Source organism: Pomacea canaliculata, linkage group LG13 (genome assembly GCF_003073045.1).
Source record: "Pomacea canaliculata isolate SZHN2017 linkage group LG13, ASM307304v1, whole genome shotgun sequence".
Classification (NCBI taxonomy): Eukaryota; Metazoa; Mollusca; class Gastropoda; order Architaenioglossa; family Ampullariidae; genus Pomacea; species Pomacea canaliculata.
The window spans coordinates 6,060,168-6,078,504 of record NC_037602.1 but is presented as its reverse complement, the minus strand read 5'-3'; the positions used below and the strand labels follow the sequence as shown (position 1 = coordinate 6,078,504).

At 40.2% G+C, this 18,337-nt stretch overlaps 3 protein-coding genes and 1 long non-coding RNA gene across 4 annotated transcripts; 1 reads left to right on the top strand and 3 right to left on the bottom strand.

Annotated features, from left to right (window-relative positions):
• Position 1: 1 nt before the first annotated feature.
• On the bottom strand, positions 2-1,145 carry LOC112554379. Its single transcript, XM_025222136.1, has 3 exons — positions 964-1,145; positions 692-831; positions 2-459 (listed from the first exon to the last, which is right to left on the bottom strand). The coding sequence occupies exons 1-3, from the start codon at positions 1,143-1,145 to the stop codon at positions 17-19; spliced, it is 765 nt and encodes a 254-aa protein (XP_025077921.1). The 3' UTR covers positions 2-16.
• Positions 1,146-4,764: 3,619 nt separating this feature from the next.
• Positions 4,765-5,641, bottom strand: LOC112553986. Its single transcript, XR_003097181.1, has 2 exons — positions 5,500-5,641; positions 4,765-5,074 (listed from the first exon to the last, which is right to left on the bottom strand). It is a non-coding gene; the product is annotated as an uncharacterized LOC112553986 (long non-coding RNA).
• Positions 5,642-6,079: 438 nt separating this feature from the next.
• Positions 6,080-11,975, top strand: LOC112553979 (adhesion G protein-coupled receptor E4-like). The gene is made up of 4 exons (XM_025221526.1): positions 6,080-6,275; positions 7,490-7,803; positions 8,231-8,343; positions 8,778-11,975. Exons 2-4 carry the CDS (start codon positions 7,516-7,518, stop codon positions 9,802-9,804), a joined length of 1,428 nt encoding a protein of 475 aa, XP_025077311.1. The 5' UTR covers positions 6,080-6,275; positions 7,490-7,515; the 3' UTR covers positions 9,805-11,975.
• Positions 11,976-15,013: 3,038 nt separating this feature from the next.
• Positions 15,014-18,069, bottom strand: LOC112553980. The gene is made up of 4 exons (XM_025221527.1): positions 17,651-18,069; positions 17,168-17,432; positions 16,665-16,905; positions 15,014-15,499 (listed from the first exon to the last, which is right to left on the bottom strand). Exons 1-4 carry the CDS (start codon positions 18,041-18,043, stop codon positions 15,271-15,273), a joined length of 1,128 nt encoding a protein of 375 aa, XP_025077312.1. The 5' UTR covers positions 18,044-18,069; the 3' UTR covers positions 15,014-15,270.
• Positions 18,070-18,337: the final 268 nt, after the last annotated feature.

The following is an 18,337-nucleotide window of genomic DNA, read 5'->3' as shown; positions in this document are numbered from 1 at the left end:
GTGCTTTTTCATTTTTTTATTCTGAACTGCCAGGACTGGGTGGTGCATGTAGCTTGTTTATGTAGCTCTTAAGGAGATCATTTTTTTCTTGGAAGAGCTTTGTTTGGTCAGCCAAGTGTTTGTCCAGGAGATCAATTTTGTGCTTCAGAAGATTGTTCTTCTCTTTCATGATTAGGTTTTTCTCCTGAAATTCCTGTCTTAATTTGCCCATTTCTTCTTTTTGCTTCTGAGTATAGTCTAAAAACCACTGTGGTGGTCCTGCCACAGTTCTTTTCCGTTTCTTGCTCCTTCTGTCCAAGAAATCAGGGTTTGGGGACTTGGCTGATGTGGACTGTGCAGTCGATGCTGATGGAGATGCGGGAGTTGATGGGGACTGTGCGGTGAATGTTGATGTTGATGTGGACGGTGCCGCCAATGACAATGGGCCCAGTGCCTTTTGTGGCATAGTCGGTCTCATTTCTGTAAAGGAAACCACAATAACAAGAACGTCTCTTATAATCTGTTTACACTTCAATTTCTGTACTATGTTTTGAGTTGTAAAATAGACAGCACTTCAATATATTTCAGCAACTGAAATATTTATGAACCTTGTTAAACCTTTAGGGTATGGCAATGTTTACTATGGAGTATAGAAAATGTTATCACCGTGAATAAAAGTTCTGTAAATTGAGTGACTATAAAAGCATCCTACGGATTCCTGTCAGCGTCTCGACAATCGACAGTGGCTGAACAGCTGGGTCTCCAGTGAATAGGTCTTCTAAAAGATCAAAATACTCCCACCTCCTTCTCCCTCTTCCAGATGACTGATTCCCATCAGCAATAATTTTATACCTGTAAAGGAATAGTGGTATCAGTAACGAAAAATAATGGTGTTACAAAGTACAATTGGCTATGAACAAGCAGGCATGTAGAATATAAAGGTAGAGAAATGTGTTGAAAAACAAGTATCATGTCACCACACACCTGTTTCGCAGCGATCTAAATTTCTTGTCACACATATCACCTGTGACATGGTGGCCCTTCGCCTGAATTTGTGAGGCGATTTTGCGCCACACTTCATGGCGCTTTATCGCTGAATTTGAAAAACAGTTCACGATGTCCCTGTAAAGCTCAATGAGAAGTAAACACCTTTCTCGTGAGTCCATATTGAAACACCTGTAAGAACTTTTTTTTTTCAATTCATGGTATGATGCCAACAAGTACATTTAAAGATGTTTAGGAAGGTAACATATTTTCTACCATTTTTTAATTTCATTCTTATTACAAATACTTTACTCAGAAATGTGGTGTACTGTGGTACAACTTTTTCATGTAAATTGGTACTATCAATCATACAGAAAGTTGAGTGACGTTTTTTATATTGCTTAGTTTTTTTTTATTTGTACTAAATGTTTTGCAGTTGAAAATAGATCACTTCCTATATATGCCATTTTCTGAAATTAAATTATTGTACATTTTGTGATTGTATTTTTCTTTTTGTATTTGATATGAGTTCTGACTGGGATAGTTTTTCTAGCACAGTGACAACCCAAACCAAGAATTGCAATGTCTATTTTACTTGATACATGCCTTCAGGTGGTACATGTTCTTCATTTCTTAAAGGAACTTGAGCTGCAACAATTTGTTGAAAAACATCAATCAGCCAGTAAGAATAAATAAGAAAGCTATTTTAAAAGATATTAAGTCATTAGGTACTCTTGACTACACTGGCTGATGTGGTACTGCCAACCATTGACACATTTTTTTATCTTGTTGGGTAGATCCATAACATAAATTACAATATTTAAAAATATAAATCAGGCTACATAGGCACATAAGGTTACAGTCACTTATTCATGCATCCTTCAGCCAAGCAAGCCATCCAGAAAAAAAGGTATACACATAGTTTTTTCCCCAGTCAGAGCTATCTGAAATATATATCTCAACTTGTGCATTTCTTTCATCTAAAAAACTGCTCGTAATACCTTCCATCACAAAGTCATGTGACCTTTTATCTACTCTTAATTCAGTAGTTATGTCCAGTAACAATTTGTTTATAGGGTAGCCATTGTTCTGCAAATTTTTATCCCTTCATTTGTGTACATGCGTTAAGTTTTCAATGTTATGTCTGTATTACTATAGTTAAAACCAGATATTTGCTGATAATCATCCTTGATGCATTTGTACATTTTTTAGTCAGTTTCTGCAAAAGTCTTCAATATATTTACAATTCTGAAATATATATTGAATGTCTTCCTTTTTCATTTTATGCAAAAATCAGACATTGTCATCTAACCTCTGAGAAAGTTTAGCGACAGGTCTTTTATTGCTTGTTCTGTTATGTTTGTAATGTTTATAACTTATAACTTTTCTCTCAATGCCACTGTATTTTGGTTGGTACTTACCTTCAGTGTGTGCATTCTCACTAGATGTGCATTCTCGCTGGTTTTCCACACAAACTTGCTCTGCAACAAATAGGGAAAAAAAAGGGGGGTTAATCGGTGAGTGAAGATGAGAAAGAATATAAAAAAGATGTAAAGTAGGTAGACAAGACTGGCTAAAGTGGTACTGTCAACCACTGACAGTTTAAGCAACATAAGTTTTTACTGGGGTGGTTTTTTTCTTGTAATGACAACCAAAACCAGAGAGATGCAGTGTGTATTGTTCTCAAGACTTACCTTCAGTGTTCAGAATTTGGTGAAAAACACCAATCTGGTTTCCTTCCTGAAAGCCCCCAATTTTCACTTCATTCAAAAATGAAGTGCTTTGGAGGTTTAGTCCATATTGGCTGGCCTTTTCAGCTGCCAGCCCTGGTGCTCTCCATTCACCAAGTTCTGCAACAGACATATTTATTCCAATTTCAAGTCTCTACCTATGAAAGTGTTGTGTGCTAAAGCGCTGTTAATAATAATCTTTAAATATTAATTTTAAAAAAGGGATAATGCAATACAACATAGAAACGGTCACAATACAACTACACTTGTGTTACCACAGCTACAATTTAATAGCACCAGCGGCGGCGTTATGGGGTGGCAAATGAGGCGGGCGCTTCCGCACCGACGTCATCTTTATGACTTATTGCTAGCTGTGTTAAACAAGTTGTGACCAAACAAAAATTTGACGTTTAGAAGTTCTAATTAAGCAAATTATTAAACCCATGTCTTCACGTTAAACCCGACAATAATAACAAGCAGTTTATGAAGTTACCGTCACCATATTATTTCGCTTTAAGAAAAAGCCGGTACTGTCACAAACGGTGGCAAAGGTTACGAACAATTACAACACTAAATTCGTGCGTTATTTCACGGAATTGATCCAGCCTAACTGTATATAAATCAGTGCTTCGGCATCATATCAATAGGGATATTGATACACGTTCTCCATTACCCCGGCCCCGCGCGGATGGTCGGCCCGCGTACTCCTAACGCCACCACTACTGATCGAAATGCATACTACAGTCATGTACAAGATAACAAAAAGAATGCAATAGTGTAAATGAAATATTAAGATAAATACATGGAAGTTAAAAAGTAAACTTCTATTTTTAAAAAGGCGACTAAGAACTTTCCTCGTAGAACATAAAATCAAACAAAAAAATGAAAAAAAGAAAACACGGAACCCAAATAAACAATTAAATGATGTGTATAAATAAGACAAATACGTACCTCCTTGTAAACTGTTCACCTCTTCCTCCGTGCAAAAAGCATTAAAGAAAATCCCGTCTGTGAACTTGAACCCAACAACCGTGGCGGCCATTTTTGCGCAAGTGGCGCACCACTTCTAAGTGTTATACATTTACAAAGGTCTATTTTCTTTGACATTAAATGAGAGTGAGGTTGCCAATTACCTAAAAGCTTAAAGAAAGCAAAGCTCATGGAAATGATATCATAAATGAATTTTTAAAATTCTCACAACCAAAGACCCTGACTCTATTCTGCAGATCATGCCCTCACAGAATGCTTAGTTTAGATCTTGTTACTCCTCAAGGAGAATATAGCCACAACAACACCTCACCAGCGGACCCAGTAAAGGGCAGCACCCATCATTTGGGCCCATGAGGTTCCGATGTCCTTTGCCTCGCTATCTACTGTTCTTTTCCAAGTCTGCTTTAGTCTCCCAACTCTCCTCTTCCCCTGATGGTTCCAGTCAAGTGCTCACAGAATGGGCATCAGGTATTAAAACACCAGTTTTTAAAAACAAAGTGATCCAAATAACTACAGTGGCATCACAATTCTTAGTCGCTTCATAATTTACTAGACTACATATGTGGGTATGCACAAGGAGTCTGGATGAAGGAAAGAATGAGAGTAAGTTACCAAGAATTAGTTTTCCTTTTTTTTTGTTGTTGTTGCTGCTGTTGGGTTTTTCAATAGCTGACATAAACCAACCAGTGAGTGTATGTGAATAACAGACACTATTTATAAAGATAGGAATGTTCATGAACATGTATGGATATATTTTTAATATCTCAATATCCCTTAGAGGGTAACAGAACAAACAATCTTGAATTTTCTTGTGCTCTTCATGCTCAGCTGACAAGTAACATTCTCTTTCTTTTTTTATAAATTGCTCAGTGTGAATTCACTTGCACAGTGCCAGCTTATAACTACTGTAATGTACCACAGTGTAATTTATCAAGGGAAGCCATATTTCTTGACATGTTTACCTTAAATCTCGACATTTGACCCAAAACAAACACTCAGTGTTCTAAAGCAAAGAGTTCATGTTTCCATAACAGGCCTAAAAACACAATGATATGGCATTTAAAAAAAGGACACAAGCAACTTCTCATTAAACATGTTGTATCTTTGATCTTTATTATTTTCACCATTGCGTTCATTACCCAAGCTCTCTCAATTATCATAAGAATGCAGATGCAGAGCTGTGTGCTGCATTGTACAGTCTCTCTCTGGTTTAGTGGTTGTAGTTAGAAAGGATATCATCAGCCACTTTCTTTATTCCTATAATATATCCTCTGTGTCCAAGCCATTACTTCTTGCAATGGGTTGACTTTAAAGCAGCAGATTCATCAGAGTGTAGCAGAATGTGAATATTTTGGGAACACCCAGGCCATAGAGTCAGCACTGCAGACATCCTGTTGACATAAATGGAAATTTATAACTATTCCTTTCTCTTATTGGTTTTTAAAGTGCTTATAAACAAATGTCTATAAAACTAATAAAATGAAAAATTAGGCTGCAGTAAAAGGCTAGTAACTGCACATTTTTTTTTTCTAAGCTACGTAAAACAAATTGCATAGTGATACTCAGCAGTATAAAGCATAGTTTATACTATTTGAGAACACTTTAAAGTATGGTATCACATGCTCTGAGAACCATTATGATGCAGCCTTTGATAAGAGAATAGCAATCTAATACTGAATGTCTATATACAGCACTGCTGTTATACGGCAATCTCCTTCAATCAAAACAGTATACATATGTAAATATTGAAGTCAGTATTATATGCCTTATAAAGTGTTTATAAATGTGTATAAAGCAGTCAACATACTATTTTTACCTTAACATTAACAGAGGGATAAATGTTGTTTTCCTGTGTTGGTTGCTTCTTAGAGCGAGCTGTATTCTTACGTGCAGTTCACTGACGCAGCCGTTGGAAAATCCACAAAAAGAAACTGTTGGCTTGTAAATATATTCACAAGTTTTCCCAATTTAATTAGTCCAATAAGCTGTATGCTGGGAAACGTTTATAATATCGACACACACACTCTGACAAAGCATTTCGCTTAAAAACAAACGACGAGTAGGCTTTCTGTTGTTGTGGTCCCGATTCGAGGTTTCAAGGTCGAAGGCAAATTAATCTACCATCTCTAGAAAGACATGACGATGAAATCTGAACTTTTAATACACTTCTTTGTCGTCGTATATATTTATCTATCGCAAAATACTTATTTATTAGAAGATCCACCGTGAATATCATCGACACGCCTAAACTTTACAACCATGGCGGCCATCTTTGCGCCCGTGGCGTAGTACCTCTCAAGCAAGTACGCGTGCGCCCGCGTGCGCTCACTCAAATTTCGCTGCGGTACGGCCCGCCCGTCATAGGCGCCCGCGTGCGCACGCGTTGCGGTACGCAGGGCTGATGTCACCAAAGAATGATGTCAGAAGGTATTGACGTAAGAGAGCAGACGTTGAAAAATGGAAGCTAGATGAGAATGAAGAGGATGACTACTACATGCAAATCGAAGTAAATCAGAAGCCTGGAAAATAAGACGAAGCTCAGAGTTATAAAAGTTTGCTTCGTTTTTACATCGCTCTGTTCAAGAGCCCAAGGTAAATTTTAATTACCAAAAAAATGTATGTACTTCAGATGACAAATTTTTTCATCCTGCCACCATCCAACATTGGAAGTGAAAAAGGAGGATATTCCATGTTGTTTTTTAACTGACGAAAGTACACAACAGTCTCTACTTGTGCTTTAAATAAATATCAGAGAATGCAATGCAAAAATATGGTCGGCAGTGGATGTCAACATTTAAGTTCAACAAGTTGGTCCTTCCGTTTTAATCTTTAAAAATGTAATGTATCAATCGCTAGCGATGATCGTCAGGTATCCACGATGTGTTGTAGTCATCTATCGTCGAGAAAATTAAACTGAACACGAGATCCAAACATAATATGGAAAGTGGCGCCCACGTGGAGTTTGCTCAGCCATCCACTGAGTCCAGAATCGCTTTGAAACTTTGCAGAGAACATGAGACCAAAGCAAAGATGCGTGTGTGACATTTCATCTAATCCATCCTTCATCATCAGTCACACGTTAACGTGAACACCCACATTCATTGCATTTATCTTAAAATTTATTATTAGGTAGGGGAGAATAATTTATTAATTATATTGTGTGGGCGTGTTTGCATATAATTCCATAAATCATCCTGGATTCAGTATGAAAGGATGAGTGGACTCCTCTGCGGTCTATTTTCTGGGTGATGGAAGGAATGTTGAACGTGAAATTTCTACAAGATCCTGGAGGTCACCTGTGTGTTGAAGACATGTAACTTTCTACAATTTAATAATATTTCATTCGACACATTGCAACAGGACTCTGTTCATCTGCCGTTTAGTGCTGATTACTTTGAAGCTTTCAGAAGCATCCAGAATAATTCTTTCTTCATATCAAAGCATATCATAAGCATGGAAATTAAGATGACGCTCAGAGTAATATCACAGTGCTTAATTTTGACATCGATCTCTTCAAGTGCCCACGGTAGGTTTCCATACATGGCAAGATCATGAAATCAATCATTTGATTTTTTTTTTCTTCTTCTCTGTGTATTGAGGTCTTGTTACAATAGCGGGTTTGTAAAGCCTTCTTGATTATAGACTCAATGTTTAATCTGTCTTACTAAAATGGGTATGTCTTTTTATTAGACTTCACATTACACTAATTATTTACTTTAAATCTTAGACATATATTTTACTAATATCTTCTATGTGGAAGCAGCAAAAATAAAGGCCTCTTCCAAAGATATAAAGAATATTTTCAGGGGCTGGTGATCAGCAAACAACTGCAATGCCGTTATTCAGAGATCAGTGCGAAGAAAGTCGAGCAGCACAACGTCACTTTACTCGGTCATCGCTGTCATCGCTAGATGATAATGAAACCAACACAACTTCTGTGTCTCAGCAGATGTTGCCAAGCTCATCTACGACGCTCTTTTCGATGTTCAGCACCAGTGAAAAGCTATGTATCTGTGCGAACTGCTGTCATCACTTGTGTCCATCATTCGGCGATTCTTGTGTTGACTGCAACAAAACTTGTCTAAACACTTGGCCACCAGAGGGCGATGATTTAAATAAGGTAAGGTGTTGACAATTTTGTTTCTTCGATCAGTAACTTAGTTTTAAACAGATTTTTATTTAAATTGTGTTGATGCTGTCTTCTAATAATCTCAGCTGGGAAAACAATGTGGTGTCGATTATCAAGAAGACCCACCAATGTCCTTTCTTTCTGCGCCAGCTGAGCAAAATTGGATTAAGGAGGGATATTGGGGTCTAGTCTTGGGATATTGGGGTCATCGAGAGCATACTTACATTCTCAGTCACCGTGTGGTGTGGCAGCGCCACCCAGAAACAGAAAGTTCTGCTTAAATATAGGTAGGGTAGACAGGATTATATACCGTTACTAGTTTTATTTTTTGAATGTTATCCACGACAGGGAACAGTCTTGGCCAATGTAAATGTGTCCTGTTAAGCTGTTGAATTTGTCCTGATAATTTTCTCTGCAGACTATCCCAGACTCTTTCATCTTCAAAGAAAAGAGCACCACAGCAGTGAGACTCTTCATGGACTGCTCTCCCTTTGCCACCTCTGAAGGGTCACAGGTCATAATGGTATCCAGGTGTGCGCTAACTAGAGTTTTCTCATTACCGCCAGTAAGAAATTCCGACCAGATGTTGTTGTGATTGTAAGAGTAGATATGCTTCTGTGGTTAATGATGTCACCTAAAGTACACGGCAAGCCCACTTCATCGTCATACAATTACGACGATTCTACCGATCTATATTTCTGTCTTCTTTCTTTTCAGTGCTTACTGAGCCTTCCCTCTATCCACCTTTCTTTCCCACTATCTGTTATACATTTGTGTATCTCACCTTCTTTCCCTTCTTTTTTCATCATTAAAAAAGCATTGATTATTAGATACGATTATACTCATTGCCCATTGATGAATATTGAAGAATAGCGATAGAGACTCGACAGCTATAACTCTCACCATCATACCCAATTCTTAATCCATGTGAATGACAAGTAACGGATGATACTGTATCATTCCAGGTGTAATAATTCTACTCTTCAATTGAGTGACCAGCAAAGACAACTTTATGAAGGTAACGAAACCCTGGTTGTCCTGACTAACTGTGAGCAAGACAAAAGCCACAAATTCGCTGATCGCGCCGACGGAATTCCAGCGGTATGTTACAGTCCCTCGTTAGACAACGAAAAGTATCTGCATCTGTTCAGATTCTACTCTCTGGAGCAGCTCGCGACCCTCATCTGCCTCCTCGTCTCCATCGTCAGCCTGCTCCTGGTGTTGCTAACATACTCCCTTCTGCCGAAGCTGCGCAACGCTTCCGGCGTCATCGTCATGTCCCTCTCCGCCTCCATGCTGACGTTGCAAGGGTTAGGACTGCTTCTTCAGCTACCCCGAGGGTGGCTGTGTCTGATCGTCGCATGGCTCTTGCACTGGAGTCAGCTGGCGACGTTTCTTTGGAACTCGGTCCTGGCATTCGACCTGACTTTCACCCTCAGAAGCAAGTCAGTCGGACACGCATCAAACGGGTCAAGAGGTCGTGCTTTGCGGTGTTACATCATGTTGTGCTGGCTGCTGCCGCTGCTTGTCGTCGTCTGCCTCGGTGTCATGGACCACTACGGCGTCTACAACGTGGGCTACGCTACTGGTGGGCAGTGCTACATAGGGACATGTAGCGCCATCTTGTGGTTAATGATCGTCCCCATGTCTGCCACGTTTCTGTTTAATTTCTCATGCTATGTCTTCGCGCTCTCTACCATCGTGCACACCTCAAAGATGTTGCGGCACGCCACGATCTCCAGCCAGGGAGGACCTAACTTGGCAGACAAAAGGAGGCTGCTTGTCTACATCCGCATCACGCTGATCATGGGCTTGACCTGGGCTTTTTACTTTGCAGCGGTTTTTGTCCCCCTGATAGAACTTTGGATCGTCAACATCGTGCTAAACTCTTCCCAAGGCTTATATTTCCTGATTTCTTTCGTTCTAAAGCGAAGAGTTAGGATCATGCTACGAGACCGTTTCTCTAATCTTCGACTCTGTAAGTCAGGATAATAATGTATTTTCAGAATGGAGGCGAACTTTGAAGTAAAGTTTACAAACGAACTCACAGTGGACCACATAGCGAAGAAACCATGGACCTGTATAGGTGGATTGCTGTCTGTCTGCCAAGACCAACGCTTAGCCTCTTGCGAAATTCTCCGCTGTTAGTCTCGGCGAGCCTGAACAAGGAATGTGACGAAACCGGAAGCTTTGTAGTCTCATGCCTCGTTTTAGTCGTTAACTGGAAAAAAATCGTCTGCCAGCAGTCCAGTAATACAAGCGGGTTACCGCTTGCGGCCGCCTGCGAAAAGTAGCTTTATACAAAACAGAATAATGTCCTTAAACAACCGGGCTGCTGGTTGTCGAGGACTCGCAATATGTTTTCGTCTGAAGATGTTTCCACTCGCTCTTGTTAGCGATACTCCTTCTTCAGCTAGTCCTTTTCTTGCTCTCCCAAACGCTCCTTTTTGATCGTTATCTCCAACCCCCAGGTCTTTTCTTCTTGCGTCATTTTATGACGAAACCGAGATGCATCAGAATTTCGTCATACTGGAATTGTACCTAATATATATATAGATTATAGAAGCAAACAAACAAATGAAATGAAAGGAACAAGGAAGGAAACAAAAAACAATGGGTCGGGGGCAGAAGGGGACACCTACATCTACTAAGCGCCACTCCTGTCGCGTGTAGCGACGAATCCAGCCGCTCCCAGCGCCGAACAAACCAACACGCACACAAAACGATGCTACAAATACATATTTATTGAAAACAAAGTAAAAAAAAACAAACTCCTTCCCCCCAAAAAAAAACTAAAAACAAAAACAAACGCCTCACAACCGGACGCCAACCGACCCCACCCACGACTCCAGACAGTTCCGTTCCCGCAACAGAACCGCAGTGACAACCAAGTCCAGGCTTCCTCAACAGTAACAGCCACAACCGTTTCTTCGACGGTAATCACCACACTAGTCCCCGTTTCTTCGACGGTAATCACCACACAGTTAAACCTTCCTCCATGATACGGTAATCACCACACAGTTAAACCTTCCTCCATGATACGGTAATCACCACACAGTCAAACCTTCCTCCACGATGGTACTTTGCTCTCCGTCCCTCTCTAAAAAAAAACGTCACCAAACAAAATTACGTCAAACCTTATTGACGCAACAGCTCCCCCTTCCCCCAAGACCAAGACTCAGGCTGAGCAAGCATGCGACACGCGACAACTCCCTCCCTTCTCCGTTCGTACCCTGAAATATCCCCACGGATAGATGTTACTCCGTTGTCACAACAGATTTTCACGCAGATAAATGTTACTCGAATGTTCTCACAACATATTCCTCACAGTTCAATATGGCTTCTTTCTCACAATGGATTTCTTTTCCCGCCCAACCTTGCTCCCTGGTGACCGCTCTCCTTTCCCTTTTTTTTTTTCTTCTTCTTTTCTTTTTTTCTTCTTCTTTTCTTTTTTGATTGAGATTTGCTCTAGGGCTGTTTACAACTCAATCTGATTCAGTATTTATCTGCCAGTTAGTGATATACGCCATAAGTTGCTGTCTGTGTAACACGTAATCAGCAACGTGCTCAGAAAATGTATGTTTTAATTACAACCTTAAATTTGTCTGTTAACTGTTATCAGAGATTGTTTGGTAACAGTAAGATATGCTGAATTTTTCTTTTTTATTTTCTTCAATTGAAACGTGTATAGAAAGCTTAATGTCATTCAATGCACTTGTCATACTTGAAACATTCGTTCTATACGAAAGAGGATTGAAACAGAAGTAGAAAATATCAGGGTAGGGGTAGGAGTGGGGAGAAAGAGCCAGTGAGAGCTTTTTAGCTTCTACTGTTTGTGTGTTATCAATAGTTTAGTGTATGGCTTTCACAGTAAGTCACATTATTTCTTATTATGCTATGATATACCTAGTCCGGGTAAGTAAAAAATTGGGAAATATGATTCATAAATACAAGTCAAGGTAATAGTACAGTGAGCGCTTTACTCAGGGAAGGTTACTGATTTCGAATAAACAGACGAACAGAGGAATAGAAAATTGCCAGAAAGACGGAATTGTTAAAAGAAATATTTTCTAGCAATTTGCATTCACTAAATGTCCATATGTAATGTCGCGTGGTCGCGACGAAGCCAGTCGAACTTCAACTTAGCGCAGACCATACACAGAAATGACAAAGACAAAATTCACGTAACAAACAAAACTAATTTAATAGCCACAAAAATAATACTGATAGGAATCAAAAATCAAACATTCCACACTCTCACATGAACAAATATAGATCAGCGCGAACAATCCAACAAACAAACAAAAAATAGATAAATTAAAATAAGACAAATCAGCTGCCCTGTGCACAGGCTAATCCCAGTCACCGTATATACAATACATCACCCGCATGCACTGCAGGGTGACAGTTTAGAAGTCCGTTGAAGATGTCCACAGACGGCAGCCCGCCCTCTGGCCTTGCTTGCCGCTCTAAAGACGTACCCCCACCCCTCTGTCTTCTCGTCCAGATGCGATGATGTGGGCCGGCCACTGGCCACGAGAACTTCTGCTCGAAGATTCCTGCTCTAGGTGTTCAGTCGAAAGCCTTTCCGCACACTGGTGCAGCAGGGTCGCGAGCTCACTCGCCGACGAGATGATGATGATGGTGCAGGGTGGACGCTCGACACGATGACGGACAGCAACGCGAACAAAGGATGTGAAGACACGGTGACACGAAGGAAGAGCGAAAAACAACAACAGGTGGAAGAGTGAAGAAGAACAAAAAATAAGCCCAAAACGGCTTGTGGCAGATCGGTCGATACAAAATGAAAAACTCTGACTGTCATGGCCACGGTCCAGCACCGTCTGTTACTTGATGACGACTACCCATGACGTCAAAAAAGGAAAAAGTAAAATGACGCATCAAGGAAGCTGTGCGCGCGCGCGCAAGACGTAAGACAAAGAGGGGACAAAAGCGTGAAGAAAACACCTAACGATGGGTTAGCTCAGTATGGGAGGCATACAAGGATGACAGCACAATCGCTGACACGCGACATGTAAACCAAACCTAATGACGCAGACCTACACAATTACTGTGAACAATAGTTGAATGAAAACTCTACTACACGTTCCAGCTACAGTTTGTATATTTGTAGAGGGCCCGATGTTATTTGTGAAGTTCAAATGACGTAAGGTTTAGTAGAAGCAAAAAAGAGTCCCGTGTAATTTCTGTTATTAAACACAACATTCTTCTAAAAACCTTCAACGTTTTCCACATAAACACACACATAAATAGACGAGATTCAAATTTATCATACTCTTTACGCGATTCTAAGCAGTTTTATTTTGCCTTTAGAATCCCTTTAGAGGATTGCACCTGCTGACGGTTCCTGCTTTTATTTGAGTGCTGGACGGTTGTTGTCAGTCCAAAACCCCACCACTCGGTTACATATTTTCAATGGAATGGATAAAGATACAATATTTTATTTCATTCCTTCAAATCAGCACAGACCTATGTCGTGTGATTTAATCTAATGAAGCGCTTCTGTGACGAAGCCAGACCCTGATATCTGTCGTGACAGATGAATTTGTGCTTGAATTACATGCCTTATATTGGCAACAGTTTGATTTATTTATTTTCCATGCACTTATATAGATATATTAAACAAATCCAACTACAACACACATATATGAGAAAGAAATAGAAAATCATGGTTTCTACAGTAAGGAGAAACGCAGGTAAATAAACATTGTAAATGCATCGTAGAATCAGGATAGACAAAATTAATTTCTTAAAGTCAAATGATCTCAGGACGAGAAGAGAGCATAGGGTGGACCTGTTTTGTTGTTAGTTGTATATTTTCATACAGATAAGAGTTAAACCTCTCTATCTCAGACTTGTTATTAAAAAATTTGCCTTCAATAATTAGTCAAAGTCACATTTTGCTTTAAACTATGTGTTATATAAAGGTAAGCGAATACATTCCACTATCAAGTTACAAATAATCACACATCTCTCCGAAAGGAATTTGTTCCGATATTAGTTCAAAAATTCTAAGCTATATTAAGGTTTCAAAATTGATGTTTGATTTTTCTTTTTCATTACAAAAAGTACATTTATTAGTTTAAAATTATTATACCAACGATTTTACAGACAGTATGGTACTTAAACCTTTTTAATATTTTCTTGCTTTATTTTGAGTTATCAGTATTCAAAGTCAGAATTTAATCTTAATCCTTTAGACACAGAATTTAGTATCTTCATCATCTCTTTGATTTCCAGCGCTGCGTTATCTTTAGTTAAAAATCTTTTGTGGACTGACATACTTTTAGAATAAGTCCATACATGTTTAAGTTCATTTTCATGTAATTCTTTTGTGCAAGTTTATCATGAGACCGAAATGATCCAGATTCGTTATAAAAGGTTGGGCATATTGTTAAAGCCTCTTTGAATTAACAATGGCAGATTTATTAGCAATTTTGAGCCCTGAATGGTTTGCATTGGTTTAGAAGTTTCAGGCTTAATACAGAAACACAAGATTTTTTTAAGCTGCAGACATTGCCATAGTGTCCAGGCTGGAACTATAAAAATTAATACCAATAACTTCAAGGCGTGGATCTCCCACAATATCTTTGTACTTGTATCGAGTTGCTAAAACTTTTCTCAGTACTTAGTCATTTTTCTTTTAAACTCATAAGGCGCATATAGCCTTTAAAGAAATGTCTCCTGTTGTTCATTCCAAACTCCAGCTTCATTCGTCACTCTTTGACCATCTTTATTAATTTCAGGTCAAATAAATCAAAAACAATGTTTATTTATCGACGCAGAACACATCGAGATAAAAAAAAATTTTCCATATCTCTTCCTATACCCCCTAGACATTTAGAAAATAAAATCTTTGCCTATTAACTGCCTTTAAAACTGTTATTTTTTTATATTTGTTTGATTGACTGTCTAGACTGATTTCTAATTTGGTTTGGTTATTTGAACTATTTCCTTCTTTTCATTTATACCAGTTGTAGTAAATTCAGCAACTCCAATGAATACCTCCAAGTTACTCCACCTGAAGTTTTCTGTAAGTCTGTTGAATAAAGTTTTGTGCAGGGTATGCGTGTCTTTGGGGGTGCGTATGCACTTTTTTTTTCTCGATTTTAACTTTCATGTCAGCCTCACAACATACACACTTCCACACAAAATAAAAGCCTCCTAGGCATGTGAAACGTGTGGAGAAAGAAAAAGAAAGATTCTTCTATCTTTTCGTTTAAAGGTAACTCGAGTAAGACATTCTGAACTGAGCCAGCCTTGCTGTACACAGAGTGTATTTTCTTACATTGCAACACATCACAGCACGACCGATGCGAAGTTCATTAAGGTCAAGCGCTGACCGATGCGAAGTTCATTAAGGTCAAGCTTTGACTGATGCGCATGCGCCGAAGGATCTGCTGTTGTTGGCGACGCTGTGAGTCCAGATGGTGGGCATCACATGTCGACGTCGCTGCTCTTGAGGTCCTCTTCAGATATGGAGCCCATCGGAGCACGAACTGCCGGTGGGGAGGCGCACAGCGACATCATCTTCAGCTGCGCGTTCTCCACGCACGTGCTACCCACAGACGATCGGCTATCGGTCGGGTAGACCCACAGCTTGTCGGATGCGGAGTGAGGCATGCCGGGGGATGAAATCCTCTCCCCTTTGTCGTTCGTGTTGTAGCTGTGAAGCAGGAAAGGGGAGGTTACAAAGCATAAAGACGTATTTCTTCCGAAGCCAGACCCACTCCCAAACAGTCGGGTACATTGTACAAGATCAGAGACATTTGGAGATGGACACTCGTTACATATTCGCTGTTATTAATTGTATAAAGGAATGTATTTTTCATTAGTAGATCCATATGGTAGAAGATTCAAAAAGGATTCAATTAGCTGCAAGATCTGTTGACACGATTCACGGAGGGAGTAAAAGTTATTAAACTTTAGTAAGTGAACGACGTACCTAGCCTAGGGAGAATTCAGAATCAATATGATGGTGTCTAAGGGTGGACATGTCTATAAAAGCTTGAAATTGTATCACTGCACTAATTGTGTAGCATGGTGAAGTCACAGACGCTGATTTAAAGTAGAACTTTTCTAACAGATATTCAATTCAATTCAATTCAATTCAATGTAACTTTATTATCTCACTAGGAGAAATTAAAAGACGTGGTAAAACAACTGGCTGATAATAAAACTTATAATAAAAACTTAATAACAACTTACTTCCACTCAAACTATCATCTCACACAAACACCTACAGTCCATGTAAATACCCGACTAAATAAGAAACATTTTAAAACTATATTCCCAAAACCACACACCCACACCCTCACACTCACAAATCCAAATTCAGATATGCAGACAGAGAAAAACAATGAAAGACAGAGGGATGGAGCACAGGCTCAGCTTTGTTACTATTTTATATATTTTTTTTTCTTCTTTTGTTTTGTAGTTACGTTTAACGGTAAATTTTTTTTATTATTATTTTTCAACCCATTATCGCCGTCTTCTGCTCCTATCGTCTTTTATCTCATGCACTACTATAAATTCAAAACAGCGCAGGCAGCATTTACAATATTTAAATGTAGTTTGATCACGCCTTTTAAACTAATGAGACGGATTCATTAGCGTCAGCGAATTCGGGTCTTTTATGGGTTTGTTCCACAGGGGAGAAAACTCATGACTACAGAAACAGCAGGGCTTGTTTCCCCTGGCTTAGAAGACCTTCCACATTTTTATATTCCGGCAAAAAACAATATATTACTTTTCAATCCTCCCCACCGAGGCATGAATTAGTAAATTCGATGATGATGATGATGATGATGTCATGACATGTCTACACTTACATATCATCATAGATGGGGGCCAAGGTCTCCATCGACCCTTTGGAGTTGTCCGACGACGAGGTATCCGACTTCACCCTCACCGTCTCCCTCCATTTGTCGTCTGTAACAATGGACGGGTAGGAACAGAGATACCTGTTGTGCGGGAGGGTGCCTTCAAAGTACATCCTTTGCTGCTGGTTGCAGTTGTCTTCCCCTGGGACTGCGTGGGTGGTTTCGTCTGCCAACTCCGTTACGCGCTCTCCTGCAGGAGACAGGACCAATCACACTATACATCAGCTTGGCTGGCATTTCTCCTAGCTCTGACTGAAAAGTTCACAACCGATATGCTTTTACTACTACATTACCTGGTTTAAACCCATGTGGATAGGGTTAGGTTAACTCCGAACACGTTTTCTTCTACACACATTTCCTACAATAAAATATTTAATACATTTTATTTGTACACATAAAGTACAAAAATCAATTACACCTGCGCACGCGCACACAAAGGCAGGCAGCTTTACCACTGTTGCTGTAGGTGTTGAGGCAGTTGTAGGCCATGATGCTGTTGACCTCATCCCCCAGGCGCTCCTCCGACAGCGTGCGGTAAGGTCGGCGAGTAGGAATGTTGTGCATCAGCGCCGTGTCGCCCCGCTTCTTGCGCAGCACGTTGCGCATGCTGTGGTCGTTGCTGAGGATGTCGCAGTCGCTTGAGTGGATGGTGGATCCCTTGTGGCGAAGCTTATCCTGGAGACCAATCCGCACGTCTGTGTTGCTGCGGGCAAATTCCTGCCGTGCACAGTACGCACGCAGGCATACGCATTCATAAACATGCATGTATGCATTCAAGCACATGCGCGCGCACGCACACAAGGATAGGCTATGAACTCAGAGAGACACAAGAAAAAGTGCAGATAGAAGTATTTCTAACTTTGCTATACTTATTTTATTTTTTGACAATGGGAATGTAGGTATTCTAACTTAAAACATGGTGGTGGCTACTTTACCGGCTCGCGACAGCCATCCCCGGCGACAGGTCCCGGGCACTTCCGGCGCGACTTCAGCTGCTGTTGTTGCTTCTTAAGAGAGGACTTGTGTAGCCAGGTCCGCGAGTCCTTCTTGAACTGCTTGCCGGCATGTTCCACGAGAAAGTAAGGCGAGCAGTCCTCGTGGGTCCTCTCGTTGTCCAGAAAGCGTCTCAGCACCGCAGTCTTGTCGACATCTTCGGATCTGGGCTTGGGATTCTTGTGCAGCCAGGTTCTCGAATCCTTCTTGAACCCAGGTGGTAGCATGCCCGCTGCCAGATTTGCTGTTGACCGTGTGCATCTACACCTGCCCCAGTATCTTACCCTGGCCCTTTGTGCCGCTCTCCTGCTACAACCTTTGCTGCCACGGCTCATGATGTCGGCGATCACGTCAAACTTTGGTGACGCAAAAATTGTGTGATAACGTCAAAACAAAATGCGTCATGGAAACTTTTATTAAATCACAATCAAATTAATGGAGTACATTTCGGAGCAAGGAGGAGCAGAATTTATAAGTTTCGGATGAGTGACAGACAAGCTGAACGACTAAAAATGTCTCTAAGTAAGTAGTAATGTGATTACTTTGCATACAATCTCTCCATCTTGAAATCGACGTCAGCGTTGTGGTTTGTGTAACCAAGCTTCACTTCATTATTGCTTCCGGTCTGT

What these genes read in the sequence shown, in the direction of transcription:
- LOC112554379 (XM_025222136.1), bottom strand. Translation starts at nt 1,145, where the DNA reads ATGGACTCACGAGAAAGGTGTTTACTTCTCATTGAGCTTTACAGGGAC. An exon ending in TTTAGATCGCTGCGAAACAG is followed by an intron (nt 832 to 963) that starts GTGTGTGGTGAC and finishes ATTCCTTTACAG; the next exon opens with GTATAAAATTATTGCTGATG. An exon ending in CGAGACGCTGACAGGAATCC is followed by an intron (nt 460 to 691) that starts GTAGGATGCTTT and finishes TTTCCTTTACAG; the next exon opens with AAATGAGACCGACTATGCCA.
- LOC112553979 (XM_025221526.1), top strand. Translation starts at nt 7,516, where the DNA reads ATGCCGTTATTCAGAGATCAGTGCGAAGAAAGTCGAGCAGCACAACGT. An exon ending in AGGGCGATGATTTAAATAAG is followed by an intron (nt 7,804 to 8,230) that starts GTAAGGTGTTGA and finishes TTTTCTCTGCAG; the next exon opens with ACTATCCCAGACTCTTTCAT. An exon ending in CAGGTCATAATGGTATCCAG is followed by an intron (nt 8,344 to 8,777) that starts GTGTGCGCTAAC and finishes GTATCATTCCAG; the next exon opens with GTGTAATAATTCTACTCTTC.
- LOC112553980 (XM_025221527.1), bottom strand. Translation starts at nt 18,043, where the DNA reads ATGAGCCGTGGCAGCAAAGGTTGTAGCAGGAGAGCGGCACAAAGGGCC. An exon ending in CAACACCTACAGCAACAGTG is followed by an intron (nt 16,906 to 17,167) that starts GTAAAGCTGCCT and finishes TGTCTCCTGCAG; the next exon opens with GAGAGCGCGTAACGGAGTTG. An exon ending in GCCCCCATCTATGATGATAT is followed by an intron (nt 15,500 to 16,664) that starts GTAAGTGTAGAC and finishes CCTGCTTCACAG; the next exon opens with CTACAACACGAACGACAAAG.